This window comes from Oncorhynchus clarkii, chromosome 9 (genome assembly GCF_045791955.1).
Source record: "Oncorhynchus clarkii lewisi isolate Uvic-CL-2024 chromosome 9, UVic_Ocla_1.0, whole genome shotgun sequence".
Lineage (NCBI taxonomy): Eukaryota > Metazoa > Chordata > Actinopteri > Salmoniformes > Salmonidae > Oncorhynchus > Oncorhynchus clarkii.
The window spans coordinates 29,268,614-29,289,708 of NC_092155.1; the positions used below are offsets into that span (position 1 = coordinate 29,268,614).

Consider the following 21,095-nt stretch of genomic DNA (forward strand, 5'->3'; position numbering starts at 1 on the left):
AAAAATAATAATAATTGCATCAGGGTCTTTAATTTTTTTGCTAGTTTGTTTTACATTCAAGTTGAACTAGAGCCACAGCAGACAGACCTAAGGGGGGAGAACATACATTATCTTAAGGTTCAGACCAACTGTGCTAATAAAACAAAGTAAATCTCAGCTGACTAGCAGATATAAATCCTACATTTTCGTTTTCATATTCTTGAAAACACTGCAATCAACAGCTAATAGAATAAAAACTGTTTTGTTTATTTGTTTCTTTTTATTTCACCCAAAAGATTTCTAGATTTATTTTCTCTCTGATGAAATGTAATGAATCTATTAACAATCTGAATGTCACAGGAATTCAAGCATGCAATAAAAACCAGAAAAACAAACATTATTTTAAAGGCCTTAACCCATAGTCATGAGGTCATAGGTGTTGGGTCTGACAGTAGTCATTTAAAGTGGGTATTTTCCATAAAGCCTACTTTTAGCCTACTCGGAGGCAAATCTATGTCCATTTGTCCATTGATTTCCCATACTATCCAAGCACCAGTCCATTCAAGTCTTCAAATCATTGAGCAGGACAATCCTTTAAGACAGATTGTGTGTCAATCCCTGAGATCTGACCATCTAAAAGTCCGTCACACAAAAAGTCACAACAATAAAAAATAAAAAAAGAAGTCTAATCCTCCCCCTTTCTTTTCAGAGCTTCCTCTTCTTCGCTTTCTTCTTCCGTCTCTTCTTGGCCAGGTAGTTAGTGAAGAGGTTAGTCTCCCTATCGTCTTCATCCTCTTCCTCCTTGTACCAAGGTCCCCAAACCCCTCCGTTAAAGTTAGGGTTGGAGCGGGAGTCTTTAGCCGGGTAGCGCACCGGGATGGCCGTCCTATTGTACTGTGCTAGCCTCAATAGCATCTTCTTCACTATGTGTGGGTAGTGTAGTGACAGGTCCACTCGTTCATAGGGGTCTGCTGTGATGTTGAACAGCCAGATGGACTTTCCCCGGTCCCAGCGGATGCGTTCGTTATGCCAGCGGTTGGTCAGAAGTTGACTGGAGAACGTCTGCGGAGGGACCCAGTCGCTGTAGCCCGGCACCCCAGTAAGGAGCTTCCAGTGACCGACCCGGAGGGCGGCACGGATGGCCGTGTTCCAGAGGCCGTAGCCGGCCTTCCAGGATCCATTCTTGGCCTTAGTGTAGATAGGGTCAATGTTGTGTAGGATGTCCTGCCGGGGGGACGGACGGCCCTCGCTGATGGCCTCCCACACGTCGTACCCGTCCAGGTTGAGGTCTTCGTCCAGAGTCCCCTCCCCCAAGGACACCAGGGTGGGGAACCAGTCCGTGATGTGAATCAACGCCCGACATTGGGTCCCCTTGTTCACAAGCAGGGGACTATGGACGAAGCCTACGGCCCGGATGCCCCCCTCCCAGTAAGTTGCCTTGCTCCCCCTCAGTGGCCAGTTGTTGCCCCCGGCCATGGGCTGGCCCCCGTTGTCTGACGAATACACTATCACTGTATCATCATAGAAACCGTAGCGCTTTAGCGCCAGCGTGAGGTTGTGGATGGCCTCGTCCAGGCAGGACACCATGGCGGCATACTTGCGACGATGTAAGTTAGGGATGGACTTGTAGCGCTCCAGGTAGAGAGCGGGCACCTGTAGCGGGGAGTGGACCGCCTGAAAGGCCAAGTAGAGGAATAAGGGTTTTTGAGGGTTGTGGTGAGCCAGGATGTCCACAGCTTTTTGGGTGAACATCAGGGTTGAGTATTGGCCCCTATCTTGTTCCCAGGCCGCCTCCTCCCCTTCATAGAGATCATAGCCACACATGCCAGGACCGTCACATTTATAATGGCTATAGTAATCACCGCTACCCAGCAGGGACCCAAAGAAGGTGTCGAAGCCCCGCTGGGTGGGCATGCAGCCGCGTTTGTAGAAGCCCAGGTGCCACTTGCCCACCATGTGGGTGGAGTAGCCCGCCTGCCTGAGTTTTTGTGGCAGTGTGACGTTCTCCAAGGGCAGACAGTTGGCCTGGGTGGGCCGGATGACCGAGTGCTGGAGGCCCGTGTGGATCTGATACCTGCATGGGACACAGAAGAAATGGTGTTAGTCAAATCAACCAATCAAATCTTATCTAAGACTATTTTTTTTCCACAAAGAGAAAGCCAAGGCGACAGTGGCTAGGAAACACTTCTAGTTTATCTAAACATTGAGAAGAACCAGTGTTTAAAAAATTTAAAAAAAAAAAAAAAAAAAGAGACCATCCTCATCTGGCTGGCCAGAGTATCCAAAACAAGTCACACATCATAAAGCATTTGCTTACATTTACAGCTGAATATAATATAGTTGCAGTATTACGTTATGACAGGTTCATACATACGCCGCCATGACTCTGCTGTGGTGTTTGGACATTTCCTACCTCCACTTTTTTCTACGCTTGAATTGTAAAGGAGTTTCATGGCATATGATGTGCACACAAATTGCTCCGCATAGGGAAAATAGGCTATACTGGATGAGAATATTTGGACAATTTCAACACGCTACTGTATACATTTCCAATAAACTAAACCAAACTCTCCCAAGGTTCTGGTAAATCCATTTAAAAAGTTCATGCAGTTCAAGTTTCTAAAACAACAATGAATCCTTTCACAGGCCATTTGAATGCAATGAGACAGCACAGAAAACAGCTTTGCGTAACAGATTACACCCATTATGCAATCTAATTGTAATTACAATGGACTTAGTCCAAAGCAAAGAGGTTTAAAATGACAGTTGACTGCTTGGGCTAACACGGGCCGGCAACCAGAGAACATAGTGATGCTTGACAGGAGATGTCCAAGAGCAATATGCCAGAGGATGTCGTGGTAATAGTGGTGGGTATCTGGGGGGCAAAGAGTGTCAACACGGAAAACCCATCATTCAAGAGTCAAGGCAAGCCAGGAAACAAGAGTTGTGACCTGAAACTAACGATGTTCCTAACTTTCTATATTGCGGCGGCCATTTTGGCAACGATCGAGACGGAAAAGAAAGCGACGACTTGTGTCGACTTTGCCTTGGTGTCTCCACGAGGCCGGTGTTATGAGAGTGACAAGAGTCTTTGTGTAGAACAGACCGGAGTTCCCGAAAAAGGACCACCTGCCTATTGTCATGAGCAAGGAAATAGTCAACAATCAAAAAGTCCAGAGGTAATCGTTCCCCTAGTGGTAACGATCAAACCCCGGACAAACCAAAGTTACTGTGTGTGCAGTATATCTGTTGACACAGCTACTGCCTATGTACACATGTCTTATTCTGAAAGCATCTCTTTGTGCTTACAGAGTACCTAAAACCAGTCGGTGATTGTATTTGGCAGTGGGAACAAGGTCTGTTGTCATATCAGACCATGTAAATATTGCAAACGTTGGTTTTAAAATTGAGCACTTAAGTCTCGGGAATGTAATCAAGGAAGGCACTATTCTGTTAGTAATGTGAAGTCAAAAGCTGCACCTACCTTCATGTACAATGACATAGTGACTGATTCCTGGCGAGGTTACCCATGCTCGACCCCGGGAGCAACAGAGCTAGTCTTTTTTTTAAAAAGCGGGTCCTCCGATGTCTGGAGGTGACAGCCCGTCTTGGCTCAGCAGCCTGGGACGGTGGAGCCGGTCTCGGTAGTAATTACGTCCGACTCTCCTGTGCTGCTTTTGGACGGAGAAAGTCAGGATACCTCAAATCCATCATCGTCCTCTCATCCCTCTTTCTCTCCTGCTGCCAGTGGCAAAACAGGCAACCACTCACTAAGGCGAGGTAGAGAAAATAAGAAGTTGGGTGTGCACTTTGAAAAAAAAAAAAAAAAAGAGGCTTTGGCTAGAGGGAAGCCAGGAGGTGGACAATCGAACCGAAGGCTTCCTTAGCAGGGTCTATACTCTTCACAGCGGTAGTGCAAGCACTGCAGCTCTCTGTGCAGAGTCACTCCTTGGGGATCCAAATCTATGCTTTTCATGTGGAATTATACCTCCCCTCACACAAAAACAACCCATGCTTACACAGAGTATGTACATGTACGCACGCGATCCCCTCCACACAGCACAGCTTGGCTGGTCATTGTCCTACGCTTGAAGTCATTGGTCGGTGCTCCTGGTTCAGTTTGGGCTAGGTTTACGATGTGTAGGATCTGCAGGTTAAAGCGGCAGGAGTTGATTTTTAAACTTTTCCACGGCCCGTCCCCCCCAAAAACACTCGCTTATTCACACTTGGACACAGCCCTGTGCAGGTCTTTGCATGCGTTTAGCATACTGCATCTTGGAAGTGCAAATACACACTACAGTAACTCCTTGCCCTTGACTTACATAATAAAAAAAAACATGGACTGGCCTAAGTGTTTTAGGGAAACTGGCTAATAATTCCCTTGAGAAACTGAAAGTTAGAAATGCTGTTGAGTTGATGAAACACAGGGACGTTCTAAGAGGTTTTAGACTTAATTGGTTATTCCTTGAGGTACATGTAATTCACTTAATACTGTCACACAATATTAAACGGTCAGACACAAGCTGAACAGTTTGCAGAATGGCATAATGTGTGGGGTGTGTGCACAAGCTGTGTTTGTATGTGTAAAGCCGCTATGTGCACATGTTTGTAAGCTTATTTGTGCATGTGTGTGTGCATATGTCTGTGTGCTTGTTTGTATGCTAAAATGACAGAACATGGTTTTGCTAATGGACCTCGGGAGAGGGTAATGGCGTAGTCTCTCTGGCAGTCCAGAACTCCCTACCATACAGTATTCTATGCCTCAGGAGTCAGTCAGGTGGGAGGACCGTCTTACTGAACAGCTCTTTCTCCTCCTCCTACAATTCACCGCGTAGCAGATGTCTCAATGGACACTGCACAGTCGCTATGGTAGTAAAATAGCGTCGTTCACAATACACCTCTCACTGGGCACACACACACACGTGAATCAGCGCCGTTTCCACATCATTTCAATTCAATTATGTTGAACCTACATGGACCAGACGTTGAATTGGCATCTGTAGCCAGTGTGCTGGTGGCAGTGTTGTTGTTTGGTCCCATCGCCAGCAGACTGTAGTGGAGTTACATGCAACACGCAGGGATAGAGTCATAAGTAGAGTATATACACCCAACATCTGGCATCCAAAACCTAAAGATCCTTTAGTGTCTTTTGAAAGGAGAATGACTGTAGCATATGGGTTAACCTTTTTACTGCAGTGGGCTAAAAATCAGGGTCACACAAGAGTTGCTCTTGGTAGTCTTAAAACACATTTACTTTGAAAACGGAAGTGTACACACACACACACACACACACACACACACACCACACACACACACGGGCTTACAAAAAAGGAAGACGCCTGTACCATGTCAGATAGAGTGTCTCAATATTACACATCACAAAACCGTTAAGTATAAAAGTAGGTACAAGTATAAAAACATTTAACAAACACTCCACTAGGTCATTTTGACTGCAAGAAAGACCTACGTAGGCCTGAGTGGCTCCTAGGATTCTTATTTTGTTTTTTTAAGTATTTTATTTGACCTTTATTTAACTAGACAAGTCAGTTAAAAACACATTCTTAACTGGACAGTGGGAACACTGCCTTGTTCAGGGGCGGAACGACAGATTTTTATCTTATCAGCTCGGGGATTCGCTCTTGCAACCTTTCGGTTACTAGTCCAACGCTCGAACCACTAGGCTACCTGCCACCCCACTCCACAAGTGAAGTGGGGCAGTTTAAAATGCTATATAAACTTTAAGGATGTAAGATTTAATATGTTAGTGAATCAGAATTCATCTTTGAGGATAGAAATGATAATCTAACGCTAACCATTCAGTGGGGCACTACTACGGGATCTGGGATGAGAACCAGATTGTGTGTTACTTTCACGTGGGTCTGGGATGATCACGTCTCACCAGTTAGTGGTCTGAGTAGGGGCCACTCCACAACAAAACACACTGGGGGGGGGGGGGGGGGGGATAGAGGAAGCATTGTTGCCCCGGGCGATCATCAACTGGATCCAATATGGATCAAATGAACTAATATAGTGATGGAAAAAAATAAGCCAAGGGAAAAGCAACATCTGTCTTTGGGTAGAGACCAGAGAGACAATCAAGCAAGCTCAGTTGGTGGTCCATGGTGGAACTTGGCGCCGAGCGCGTAGGCTTTGACTATAGCTGAATCTGAACCCCAAATTGCCATTATATAGTCGGTGACATACGTTGAAGTGAACTCAAGACTTCACAACTGCAGATAATAAAATGTGCAGAGAAAACTTTAGTTTCCATCTATATGCCATCTCTCTGTTTAGCGCTTTTCACAAGCAATTATACGTCCATGTTTACCCTCTTCGTTTGCACATAAATGTCTAGAAAAAATAAAAAAAAGTGCCGTTTCTGGAGAGTTTTCTGAACCATTATCGTCATTCTCAGCCAGACGTGGACCAGCTTGTATACATTCCACCAGGGTATAAGATTAGATTTTCCATTCCTTCAAACTTCATTTGTTTTTATTTGTCCAGCTTCGTATTAAAAAGCCAAGGATTGAAATCTGGGATTGAGAGGAAGGGACAATGTCTCCCTGAGGGCATCTTTTTCTTCAGATTTTTAAAGCCACACAAAATCACAACGCAACACAGTTGGAAAAAAAGGACAGATGCACGTCAGAGCTGTGTGTGTGTGTATATAATATAAGAGTATCTTATGTGTTCACCAGAAAGGTAGAGTGTGCGTGTGAAAGAGAGCAAGTGTGTGTGTGTGAGCACGTGTGTTTCTGCGAGTGCGTATGCGTGTGACTGCACGAACTCATCTACGTATGAGAGGGTGTGTGAATTCACCATATAATCCTAACCCTCCAGAGAGTCTTATGGGATGCTGGTGCTCACATACCAAAAGGTTACAGGCGTGTAATGAGAATGTCACGCTACGCAGTCTCTCATCCCTAAACAGATCAGTCATCTAAAACAAAAGCTCTCGACGTGGACTGGAATTCCAAAGTATCCTGGTCTACATCTATGACATTTCAAGGGAATGGGTCATTGGCCTTGAATTTGTGTGGGTCTTGAGTGGTTGAAGGACATTTCTGCTTTCTAGTCTTTATGGGCCCGTAAAAAAATAAATAATAATGACTGGAGTAGTGAGCGTATTCAATGTGCCTCCCACCCTGTCGCATACAGCCCGTTTACAGACCCTCATTAACATCTTATGGCACGAGCTCATGGTTCTTCCCTACTTTAAGTCCATATCAACCAAATTACAGTACAGCCACAATCTCAAAACACCCTTTGTAAATCACACTAGCTATCGCCCTGGTTTATTTTAACACAACCGCTGGGCCGCAAGGCCAACAAATCACAATAAGCCATTAAAACACAACTCAACTGGTGCAGCTTGCAATCACAGAATCCCACAAGGCACAACGGGGATACCACTACTAGGCTACACAACCACTGGGTTCTAGGCCTATACCAGGTTTCAAGCCATCACTATCCCTGGGCCTGGGCCCGGCTCCATGTGCCAACCCCACGGAACTGTTCCACATCCTCCCCACATATGGTTCGAATAAGCAGCCTCTCCTCGGCTCTCGAAAGCTAATGAAATTTAGCCTTGGAGCGGTGTGGTTCCCTCGCTTATTCCCTTCCTCCCTTTCGACTTGATCTGACTGGACCGCCCCTTCAATCGCACTTCTGCTGCGCCCTCTTTGGCACTCGTCTTCTTTAACCCATTCAGGACTCAAAACACTAGATTCCCTCGCTCTCGTCCAGACCCTCCCTTAAACCTTCTTCATTCCCCTATTCACACGTTGGCCTTGCTTCACTTTGTCAACCGACCCAGTATGCATTCGCTCTGCAACCCAGTGTGCTGGGATGGAGTGAGTGTATAGGGTGAAGGAAAGGGTAGAAGGTGCAACAGAGTGAGGGTACAGGGTGAAGGAGAGCGAGATGTACAAAGAGAGCGACAGCTCAGTGAAGCGACATGGGGATGGGTGAGTGAGAGGGGAAGCTGGGCGACTGTGGACAGTCTCTGCATGGGGTCTGGAGAAGTGGAAGGTGAAACTTGACTGGGGTTAGAGGGTAAAAGGGGGAGTAGCTCTGTGCAAATTGGTTCTGCCCGTGGTTTGTTAGAGTTACAACTTACAGCGCCTTGACACCAAGACAGTACAGTGTTTGGTTTCATGAAGCTGCCCTTATCCACATTGGTGATGTCCTCCACGCAACCCAGAAGCCACTGTGGGGCACATTCCTGATCATTTGTTTGTTGATGGATGGAGGTTCATCAGCAATGTGGGCCTTTGATAGCTAAATAGAATGTAGCTTTACGCCGATTCCACCGGAGTCATCCTCCGTGGGAAGTAGAAAGAGAGGAACAGAGAGGGACTGATAGATGTGTGAGAGCGAGAGAGAGAAAATAAAGCGTTTCGGGAGATGGGGTGGGGGGGGGGGGGGGGGGGGGTATTCCTGGCTATTTTCTCAATAGTTTTTATTCAGACTAGTCACATAAATCTTTATAAAAAGGAGTGCGTCTGAGAATGTAATAGTGAATTTAGACTACAGCAAGGAGACATAATTCAAGTCCATTTTAACACTACCTGACAAACAGCTGCGAGGTTGTGAAGTTTCCAAAGTTCTGGCAAAAATTAAACCAGCGGTCTTTTATGAATGCCTAATTCCACATCCGTGTACTAAACACCTTTGACAGAGGCCACACATCAGCTCTGTCTGGACACGTTTTGTCGTCATGTCTCTCAAGCTGTGAAATACGCACATCTTTGATACTACCGGGTGTGTTTACAAAACTTTCAGAAAAATGTCCTTTGTCCCAACCACCTTGTCTAGCAGAGAAGTTATTTCAGAGAACCTGGTCTTGAGCACCATCCATTGTCTCATACCCATTTCCACAGACATAGTCCACATTCTTAGACTTTAATAAGGAACGCCATAACCGCTGCCAGGTCAATACAACCTATGCCCTTTCCTTGGTATAACTCCTAACTTTTCCAGGAGTGAATTACTGAGTAGTACAGTGAGAGTTCATGGGGTTTGAAGAGCCCTATAAGTCAAGGGCTGTTGTTGAACTTGGGAGGCAAATGCTCAACTGAAGCCTCAAAATGTTTTGTTTTTTTTCTGCCGCTGCCCTGAGGAAAACCAGAGGTCGAGGTGCTTCGATTCAGAGCTGCCGTAGCAATTTGGGGGGGGGGGGGCTTTACCTTTGTACGAACAGCAGCAGCACAAATGGGGTTCACTTGTCTGTCTCCATTATTATTATTATTAATATATATATATATATATATATATATATATAAAAACTTCGGGATGGAACATTTGAGTGTAAACTTATACAAAAGTATGTATAAGAGAACTAACAATCAACTAAATAAACAGCCTGGTCTCAGACTAGATGTAAATATCTGAGACACTCAAATTAGTATGATATGTAACCATAGCAAGCGTAACATACGACAGATGGTTACTTAAGGCAAAAACAAAAGTATGGTGGTTGATCAGGGTGGGCGTATAATGTGAAAGTGGAGAGGTGGGACAAAAGTCGTGAGTTTGAATCTCAACACGGACAACTTTAGCATTTTAGCTAATTACTTAGAGTTAGCTAACTACTTAATAAATTTTTTGCTACTTTGCAACTACTTAGGGGAAGGGTTAGCAAACATGCTAACACTTTTATCTAACCCTTTAACCTAACCTTAACCCATTGGGCGGCAGGGTAGCCTAGTGGTTAGAGCGTTGGACTAGTAACCGAAAGGTTGCAAGTTCAAAATCCCCGAGCTGACAAGGTACAAATCTGTCGTTCTGCCCCTGAACAGGCAGTTAATCCACTGTTCCTAGGCTGTCATTGAAAACAAGAATTTGTTTGCCTAGTTAAATTTGCCTAGTTAAATAAAGGTAAAATAAAAAATAAATAGCCTAGCTAATGTTAGCCAGCTAGCTAACGTTTGCCACCTAGCTAGAATTCACAACATATCATACATTTAGCAAATTCACAACATATATTACAAATTGTAATTCGTAACATATCATACTAAATGGAGTGTCTCCAATTTACACACAGAATATACAAAATGCTCTGAGACCAGGTTGACATGAAAGCTCGCCAGGGAGAATCAAAAATCAAGAATGAAAATTATGCGTTCAGAGGTATTTCTGTCATGGTATGGGGCCCCCGTTGATTTTATTATAATGTTTGAGTCACTCAGATAGCGTAAGACACGGCAAATTGTGTAGTACTGCAGGAAATTCGCTTTAAAACTGCAGTTTTTCTCTCACAGCCTCATGGCCCACAGGATGGCCTTTACAATTTTAAATGGAGTTTAATGGAGGTGAAGACAGAAATACATTTTTAAAGAAAGCTGCGATTTCAGTGGCTGGGTCAGTCTTGCATGCTGCCACCACCTGATCTCTGCAAATGAAGGACCTGAGGCCAGAAGACAGTGGGCGCTTGTGTGTGAAGGATCAAGTCCACTCTCTGGTATCCACGTGTTGCATTAAAAGCAAAAGGGAGAGTAGTTGAGTGGGACAGACAACATTTGACCTGGCCATCTCTAATCCTGCACAACAAGCCAATTCTGGAAAACCCTCGCGACTCAAAAGACCATTGTCACCATCACAACGATCGCTTCTCTTTTTAGGACCAGTGACCGGAATGATAGTGTGTGGGCATGGTAGTAGGAGGAGGGGGCACATCGGGGTTGAGAGAGATTGTGACGTTTGTGCAGGCCTGCTCCTGGACTAAAAAGCACATTGAAATGGAGAGTGCTAACGCAGTCCAAAAAGAGGCTTCATCAGCCTTCATGCAAGATTGTCTGAAGAAAATAATCCTTCCACCGAAAAGGCTCAACTACAGCTCTTACTATGCAAACACAGCAGATGAAACACATGGTAATATATTTATTTCTCACCAGAATAACGCACTCACCTCGTCCCTGCAATGCCCAGTCAGTGGCAGTGCTATGGGGGGAGGGAAAAGGAGGAAGAAATGGCTGATATTACCTCTACTTGAACTTCATTACCATACATGTCAACGTGCCCTGGGATATCTGGATATTTTGACCGGTCAGTCCCCTTCAGTCCCCTGGGTAGAACTTAATATTTACGAGGCAAGACAACCTGTCTGTCTATCTAGAGACAGTTGAGAGAAAAAAAACACATTTCAAACTACAGCCCTCTGGTGTATAGCTGTTGTTTACAAGTGGGGCGCAACAATAACAACTGGAATTTAAAATTGAGCGTGTGTGTGGCAAGGGGTCAGATTCCGTTGGTTGCCATGCCAACCAGCCCAAAACCCCCCCAAAACAATTACGCCTCAAAAAAAAGGGACCCTAAGCGGCGAGCAAAAGTTTAGAGATCACAACAACCACCCTTTCAGCACGATATTCAAGTTACTATATTGCAGGCCCCAAAAGGGGAAAAGCATTGACATCTTGACATTTTAACGGCCCTATAGAATGGATCATGGGACAGACATCTGCTGAAATCCCACCGCAAGGCATGGAAGGGAAATCCAGTCTGGTCCCTCCAATATACAGCACATAGCAGTACCGTAGCTCTCCTCACATTTCTATACATTAGTAAAAACACACACACAAAGGGCCCCTAATCTCCTCTTTGGAGGACACCCTTCTGTTTCAAAACATTTTTTTTTTTTAAATTAAAACACCACCACTCTTGCAATCATCCTTTCAGGAGTAGCCTGGTAACACAACTGTATATACACCGACATTTCAGGGGTGGGTGGAGTGGGCAACATGGGAGACACTTTTCATAATTTGCCAGAATAGGTGCCCAGGAACCTTCCCGTTTCAGTAGGCAGACACTATAGGCACAACTGAACTATCACATTTACATAAGTACTCGGACCCTTTACTCAGTACTTTGTTGAAGCACCTTTGGCAGCGATTAGACTCGAGTCGTCTTGGGTATGACGCTACAAGCTTGGCACGCCTGTATTTGGGGAGTTTTTCCAATTCTTCTCTGCAGATCCTCTCAAGCTCTGTCAGGTTGGATGGGGAGTGTCACTGCACAGCTATTTTCACGTCTCTCCAGAGATGTTTGATTGGGTTCATGTCCATCCAGGCTCTGGCTGGACATGTCATTCAAAGACTTGTCCCGAAGTCACTCTTGGCTGTGTGCTTAGGGTCGTTTTCCTGTTAGAAGGTGAACAGTCACCCCAGTCTGAGGTCCTGAGTGCTCTGGAGCAGGTTTTCATCAAGGATCTCTGTGTACTTTGCTCCGTTCATCTTTCACTCAATCCTGACTGATCTCCCAGCCGCTAAAAACATCCCCACAGCATGATGCTGCCACCACCATGCTTCACCGTAGGGATGGTGCCAGGTTTCCTCCAGACGTGACGCTTGGCATTCAGGCCAAAGAGTCTAATTTTGGTTTCATCAGACCAGAGAATCTTGTTTCTCATGGTCTGAGAGTCTTTAGGTGACTTTTGGTAAACTCCAAGCAGGCTGTCGTTTGCATTTCACTGAGGAGTGGTCTAGACACTCTACCATAAAGGCCTGATTGGTGGAGTGCTGCAGAGATGGTTGTCCCATCTCCACACAGGAACTCTGTCAGAGTGACCATTGGGTTCTTGGTCACCTCCCTGACCAAGACCCTTCTCCCCTGATTGCTCAGTTTGGCCGGGCAGCCAGCTCTAGGAAGAGTCTTGGTGGTTCCAAACTTCTTCCATTTAAGAATGATGGAGAGCACCGTGTTCTTGGGGACCTTCAATGCTGCAGAAATGTTTTGGTACACTTCCCCAGATCTGTGCCTTCACAATATCCTGTCTCGGAGCTCCAAGGACAATTGCGTTGACCTCATGGCTTGGTTTTTACTCTGACATGCACTGTCAACTGTGGGACCTTTATATAGACAGGTGTGTGCCTTTCCGAATCATGTCCAATCAATTGAATTTACCACAGGTGGACTCATATCAAGTTGTAGAAACATCTCAAGGATGATCAAGGGAAACAGGATGCACCTGAGCTCAATTTCGAATCTCACAGCAAAGAGTCTGAATACTTGTGTAAATAAGGTATTTATTTTTAAATTATTTGCAAAAATGTCTAAAAACCTGGTTTTGGCTTTGTCATTATGGGGTATTGTGTGTAGATTGACGAGAAAACCCATTTAGGAATAAGTAACGTAACACAATGTGGAAAAAGTCACGGGGTCTCAGTACTTTCCAAATGCACTGCATCTGTAGTGTTTTCCTCTGTGGACCCAGACGGTTGCTATAGCGGCTTCACTTGCAGACAGTTAAGTTGTTACTGTGCATCTTTGTTCTCCAGCACTCAATTGTGCGTTTTGAAATGTTGATCTTGAAGCAATCAATCAAATGTATTTTATAAAGCCCTTCTTACATCAGCAGTTGTCACAAGGTGCTTATAAAAGAAGAAGAAAAAGGGCAGTGCAGATTTAGAAGAACTAGTGGCTAGGAAAAACTCCTTAGAAGTGCAGGAAGAAACCTAGAGAGGAACCAGGTGTGTGAGTGAGAGAGTGAGAGATGAAACAGCCGATTCAAAGCAGTCATTGTTGCACTTTATATTGTGTGCGGTTGCATGCATTTGGGTGTCTTGAGAACACACCGTAACTGAAGTCTGTCTGCATAGCCTTTCAAGTCACATTGCGCTTGCATGCAGAAGTGGGACACTTCAAAGGGCTCTTCTATTATGCTCCAGTAAAACAGTCATAATGCTCCAATGGACCTTAAGTCTCGAGCAATTTAGCCAACAATTAAGCCTCCCATGCACAATTCATTTTGACTATTGATCACCTCGCATGTATAGGGCAGGCTAATTAGTGGAAATAAGTAAATCAGTCTGAAGAAGAAGACAATAACCATCCCCCCCTGGGATGCAGGTGGAATGGTCACCTATTGACTTTATAACACTTTAACACACTCAGTGCATTGGCCCAGCCTGGTCTCATAGATTAGACATAACATAGTAAACATACATACGGGACACTGAAATGAGTTAGTTAGATACTTTGCAACTTCCCACCTGGCTACCCCTACCAACAGCTCTGTACCCATCACAGCAACTTGCCCAAGTCTCCCCCATTTCTCCTTCACCCAAATCGAGACAGCTGATGTTCTGAAAGAGCTGCAAAATCTGGACCCCTACAAATCAGCCAGGCTAGACAATCTGGACCCTCTCTTTCTAAAAGTATCTGCCGCAATTGTTGCAACCCCTATTACTAGCCTTTTCAACCTCTCTTTCGTATCGTCTGAGATTCCCAAAGATTGGAAAGCTACCGAGGTCATCCCCCTCTTCAAAGGGGGAGACACTAGACCCAAACTGTTACAGACCTATATCTATCCTACCCTGTCTTTCTAAAGTCTTGGAAAGCCAAACAGATCACCGACCATTTCGAATCTCACCGTACCTTCTCCGCCATGCAATCTGGTTTCCGAGCTGGTCATGGGTGCACCTCAGCCATGCTCAAGGTCCTAAACAATATCATAACCGCCATCGATAAAAGACAATACTGTGCAGCCGTATTCATCGACCTGGCCAAAGCTTTCGACTGTCAATCACCGCATTCTTATCGGCAGACTCAACATTCTTGGTTTCTCAAATGACAGAGTTCAGTGTGTCAAATCGGAGGGCCTGTTGTCCGGACCTCTGGCAGTCTATGGGGGTGCCACAGGATTCAATTCTCGGGCTGACTCTTCTCTGTATACATCAATGTCGTCGCTCTTGCTGCTGGTGATTCTCTGATCCACCTCTACACAGAAGACACCATTTTGTATACTTCTGGCCCTTCTTTGGACACTGTGTTAACTAACTTCCAGACGAGCTTCAATGCCATTCAACTCCACTTCCGTGGCCTCCAACTGCTCTAAAATGCAAGTAAAACTAAATGCATGCTCTTCAACCAATCACCGCCCGCCGTCTAGCATCACTACTCTGGACGGTTCTTACTTAGAATATATGTGGACAACTACAAATACCTAGGTTTCTTGTTAGACTGTAAACTCTCCTTCAAGACTCACATTAAGCATCACCAATCCAAAATTAAATCTAGAACCGGCTTCCTATTTCGCAACAAAGCAGGTATATTCCTTCCTATTTCACGCTCCAGCAGGTATATTTCACTGGTCACCCCCAAAGCCAATTCCTCATTTGGCCGCCTTTCCTTCCAGTTCTCTGCTGCCAATGACTGGAACGAATTGCAAAAATAGCTGAAGTTAAAGACATATCTCCTTCACTAACTTTAGGCATCAGCTGTCAGAGCAGCTTACAGATCATTGCACCTGTACATAGCCCATCTGTAAATAGCCCACCCGACTACCTCATCCCCATAGATATTTTTTGTTGTTGCTCCTTTGCACCCCAGTATCTCTACTTGCACATCCATCTTCTGCACATCTATCACTCCCGTGTTGAATTGCTAAATTGTAATTAATTCACCACTATGGCCTATTTATTGCCTTACCTCCCTAATCTTACCTCATTTGCACACACTGTATATAGACTTTTCTATTGTGTTATTGACTGTACGTTTGTTTATTCCATGTGTAACTCTGTTGTTGTTTGTGTCGCAATGCTTTGCTTTATCTTGGCCAGGTCGCAGTTGTAAATGAGAACTTGTCGTCAACTGGCCTACCTGGTTAAATAAAGGTCAAATAAATCAAATGTAAAAAAACTACTTAGCATGTTACCTAACCCTTTCCCTAACCGAACATCTAGCAACCCAAAGGTTGTGAGGTTGAATCTCACCACAGGCAACTTTATCATTTTAGCAACTACTTACTACTTTGCAAAGATGTTGCATGTTAGCTAACCCTTTCCCTAACGCTTTAACATAACTCCTAAACTCAACCCTAACCTCTAGCCTTTCTAACGTTAGCCAGCTAGCTAAAATTATTGTATGTTTTTCAAATTCATAACATATTGGACATTTTTTCAAATTCATAAAATATCATACGAAATGGGTAATGGACATCCACAAATGAATACATACCATACGAAATGTAACATACTGTGTCATACTAAATGATGCGTCTCGGATTTACGTACAAAATAATACGAAATGCTCTAAGACCAGGTTGACTGACCACAACTGAATACCCAAACTGAATACCCACGAGACAGGAGGTTCAACTCACCTGCCAGTCATCAATTGACTCCTGGAAGGGCTACAGAGAGGCTGAACATAGTAATTCTCCAGTTTGACTCCCTGCGCTGCCAGCCTGTCCAGAGTTGGGGTTTTGATCTCGGACCCATGGTAGCCCACGTCCCGGAAGCCTTGGTCATCAACCAGGATGAAAATGATGTGAGGTTGAGTGGTCTTGTCACGATTACTCACTCGGTTCTGCGAATTGCCATTCCAATTTCCCCACGACATCTGATAGCCACATGTCAGTGAACTAAACGCGAATAAACTCGCCAGGACACTGAAGATAAACATCTTCATCCCCGACGTTTACACTGCATCAAAAACCAAACCACTCGAATCATTGTGTTAGTCTGAGTAAAAAAATATATATAATTAAGCGATCGTTGGTTTGCTACATTGCAACAAAGTTATTGGCAGTGGTTGTCATGGTGGACAACGAGCGAATGCGGTGGAGGAGCGTTGCACATGTCCCGGTGTAGCAGCCCTTGGAAATTGTGTTAGCATTGTCCTCAATGGCCTACTCTCATACTCTAGCCCGATGACAACGTTTGTGTTCAGTAGCCGACGGTAATAGCAGTCCAGTCCTTTCAAATGCTGCAACACGCGTGTTTGAAGTCCCCACCATTAAAACGTTCATCCAAAGTTCTGCCACGCAAAACATCTTCCAGTCCGAATGCTCTATTCCTCGTTTGAAACGTGGCTCCTCTTACAAAAATCGTTGAATCAACTTCACTCTTCACTTAAAACTGTGTTGCATCAATCGCGAACCTCACTTGTGTTTCTTCTAGGACGTGAGAGACTTGACAGGTCCTTCTCTCTCAGCAACGAGTCTGTTTTAGAAACACCCGCTGCCAACTGTAGGGGCTGCTCTTCCGTGTGTGTGTGCGCTCCTCGCACTCCACCACCATTTAAATGGATGGGGGAGTACAAAGAGCATTTGGATCAACCTATTGATTGGGTTGTGACAGTGTGGATTATACAACGGGTGGGTATAATCCTGAATGCTGATTGGTTTAAACCGCATTCTACAAATTTCCGCTGGCTAAATCTATGACGTTTAAATGCCCATTTGCACTGTTCCATCTGATCACGCAATCCACTGTTTTATCAGCCCAGCCAGGCAATTTATAAACTTGATCTCCACTATAAAAAGCATTTAAAAAATCTTGAATCATTAGCTCATTGTTATGGATGTATCCAAATAGAAAACAGTTCATGCAAATGAAGCTACTTTGCTGTTATTCTGGCTGCACTTTTTTGACTTGACTGTAAATTAGCCGTAGTTGGCTAGCTAGCATACAAGGGATAAGAACATTGCCAGCCAGTATGACAATGTAACAGTTAAAACGAATGACTGTCGTGTCCATAGATTCAGAACAAAAGGACTGAATGACTGTATGGTCTGCCCCTGGAGACAGTCACAACGTTTGTAATAACAGTGTTGGGGAGATAAATAATAATCTATTGCAAATGGAGGAAAAACATACGTGGTCTGTATTTTCATCTTAACATCTTTAAAACATAACAGTTTGAAGCATTCCATAATGCAGACTTCAACCAACACTCTGATGTCTAGATATGCCATTTATTTATGGAAGGCAATAACTCAATTGGATTTATAGTGGATGGGCATCTGTAGAGATTTGGACAGCTTCTTTCATTTGAAGATCATTTTTAAAAAATCAAAGAAAATGAAGTCAACCACTAATCTAGTCTGAAGGCTAAAACTTCCTGTTAGTCCAACATACAGGAACACATGTGTCCTACTGCTTGATTATCCTATTGTATTTTTCCCCTTCTGGCTTACCTTATGGCTCATGATGAACTAGGCTACCTCTCCCAATTTAGGAGTAGACTTAACGTCAGAGAAAGGATTCATTCAGCTGAGGTTATTTCGTTCATTTTCTGAGGGGGAATAAGCAGTTGGTTAAACCAAGCAGTACTACGGAAGTAATCGTAGTATAAATGGTGGGAAAAGTACTGTATTGTCATACTTGAGTAAAAGTAAAGATACCTTAATAGAAAATTACTCAAGTAAAAGTGAAAGTCACGCAGTGAAATAGTACTTGAGTAAAAGTAAAAAAGTATTTGGCAAAAGTAAAGGAATACATCATTTCTAATTCCTTATATTAACCAAACGAGACAACACTATTTTTTTGTTTGTTTAATTTATGGATAGCCAGGGGCTATCTCCAACACTCAGACATAATTTACAAATGAAGCATGTGTGTTTAATGAGTCCACCAGATCAGAGGCAGTAGGGATTTACCAGGGATGTTTTCTTGATAAATTGGACCATTTTCCTGTACTGTGTCACGGATTCCCCCGGTACTGCTGCTCATTCTGTTAACAAGTTCCGGAGGTCGGACGTCACCGGCCTTCTAGGCTGCACTGAACTGTGTCATTACGCACACCTGCTTCCAATTCCTCACTGATTGTGTTTGTATAAATGTGCCCTTTGTTTCCCCATTGGGCTGTCAATTATTGTTCCCATGTCCGTTGGTCGTGTGAGTATCTATGCGTTTACGCAGCCTGTGCTGTGTGTTTTGTGCATTGTGTATTACGGGTCTCATCCCGTGTCGTTCTACGAGGTTTACCCTCGCTCTTTTGTTTGGGTACATCCTACATTGTTTGGGTACACACACCCCCCCCCCCCCCCCCTTACACCACTGCTTAGTATTATGATTCTCACTGAGTCTCATATAAAAAGTTGAGAGTTTGTGAATTGGGCCAGAGGTGTCTGGGGAGGAGGGGTGTGGTTGTGTAGAGTGTGTTTTTGTGCCTGTGTGTAAATAACGGTCACTCAAACAGACGGGGACTTTCTATGATCCAGTGAGCATTAATTAATGGACCCACGTAATGACCAAGTGAGAAGGTGTCTGCGACGTGAATTCATTTTCTGCTCTGCAAACAAGGTTGACCGACACCAACTAGGAGAATGACTCCGGAATGTCTACCAATCCAAGTTTGAATGTAATGAAGCACAAACTGTGACTGTACCCGCTCTCAGATGTACCTGAACAGGAGACCGTGTACGCTCTCTGTATATCTGACAAAACTGTTTCCTCTGTCACTATGGACTACAGGTCAAATGGGGTCTGGGTGAGAAAACCCTAGGCCCATTGAAGACCTCTACCTTGGACAGACACACAGGCAAAAGTCCATTTCATTTTGTTCCAAAAACTAAATGTTGCGTGTTACTGAACTTGACCAGGGGCCAAGAATGAAGTCGTCAGAGCCGTCATGTGTACTAAATGTCGATGAGAGGGGGATAAATCCCCTTGTCATCAAGGTTAAACCCCTGGAGTCTTAAAATCACTGTGAAACTAATTCTTTGGAAAGAGGACTTGCAAAAATCTCCAATCTTCCAAAGCCAAGGGATTTTTCTGTATACACACACACACACACACACACACACACACACACACACACACACACACACACACACACACACACACACACACACACGTACACACACACACTCCTTGCATCCTGTGCCATTGCATCACCATCGTGGGTGGGTCCGGTCGGTCGATGAGTAATGTGACTCAGCATGAGGTCATAGGCTCTCCTTCAAAGTTCTGACCTCTCAAAAGTGGGTGGATGAGTGGATCATTGAAAACAACATCATCCTCTCTTTAAAGTGCAAATGCCCAAGCATGTAGACCACCCCAAACTGACACTAGCAGACGCCGGGGACTGCCAACCCAACGTCTCTGTTCCAGGAACCAACCTCTCAGCACATTCCCACTGAGCTGTCTTCCTGCGTAATTGCCTCATTTTTGAGGTGACTCATTTTACACGGCGTAGGGAGGGGAAGAGGAAAAGTCTTTTGATTTGTGGAAGTTTCTGTAATCGACCAGCCAACTTTGTGATCACTCTCTGTGCCCACTATTATAGACATTTACACATGACTTCCTGCTTATAGAGGGCTGCAACGCCTATGGCCAAATTGCACAGGTGCAGTATGTTAATATTTCCATACACTCAAAATGTTTTGACACTGAAATGACCCTTTTTGTTAGTAGTACAGAGGAGACCAATCTCCACGTTGTCTCCAAGTTGTTGACATTGAAGTCACCGATGGGCCAGCCAATGACTGAGCAGGATCCACATGATCTAAGGCACTCACCCGCCAGCACTGTAAATTGTGTCAGACATGTCAGAGTGGGTTAGGGGGAAATACCAATGTGGCAACTGGGGGTCCTAATGGGGATACAAGGTGTCGAAAGCATTCCACAAGGATGCTGGCCCATGTTGGCTGGATATTATTTGGGTGGTGGACCATTCTTGATACACACCGGAAACTGTTGAGCGTGAAAAACCTAGAAGCATTCTTGACACAAACCGGTGTGCCTTGCACCGACTACCATGTCCCATTTAAAGGCACATCAATATTGTGTCTGGCCCATTCATCCTCTGAATGGCACACATACACTATCCATGTCTCAATGCTTAGAAATCCCCCTTTAACCTGTCTTCATCTACAATGATTGATGTGGATCTAACAAGTGACATCAATAAGGAATCATAGCTTTCACCTGGATTCACCTGGTCAGTCTATGTCATTTAAATATACACTCGGTGTATATCCCTGATCTACCGATTTGAAGGGAATGTAAAACTATCTATGTAGCCTGCTCCCATACTGTATGTGCTGTAGATATCTATTCTATGGTGCCGTAGATAACTCTTTTATGGTGCTGAGAACTATTCTATTGTGCTGTAGATATCTATTCTATGGTGCCGTAGATAACTCTTCTATGGTGCCGTAGATAACTCTTTTATGGTGCTGAGAACTATTCTATTGTGCTGTAGATAACTATTCTATTGTGCTGTAGATATCTATTCTATGGTGCCGTAGATAACTCTTCTATGGTGCCGTAGATAACTCTTCTATGGTGCCGTAGATATCTATTCTATGGTGCCGTAGATAACTCTTCTATGGTGCTGAGAACTATTCTATTGTGCTGTAGATATCTATTCTATGGTGCCGTAGATAACTA

General features: G+C 44.3%; 1 protein-coding gene across 1 annotated transcript; it reads right to left on the reverse strand.

The window, feature by feature from the left end:
- Positions 1 to 239: 239 nt before the first annotated feature.
- On the reverse strand, positions 240 to 16,937 carry LOC139417199 (arylsulfatase family, member J). Its single transcript, XM_071166447.1, has 2 exons — positions 16,079 to 16,937; positions 240 to 2,053 (listed from the first exon to the last, which is right to left on the reverse strand). Exons 1-2 carry the CDS (start codon positions 16,384 to 16,386, stop codon positions 685 to 687), a joined length of 1,677 nt encoding a protein of 558 aa, XP_071022548.1. The 5' UTR covers positions 16,387 to 16,937; the 3' UTR covers positions 240 to 684.
- Between the last annotated feature and the right edge of the window lie 4,158 nt (positions 16,938 to 21,095).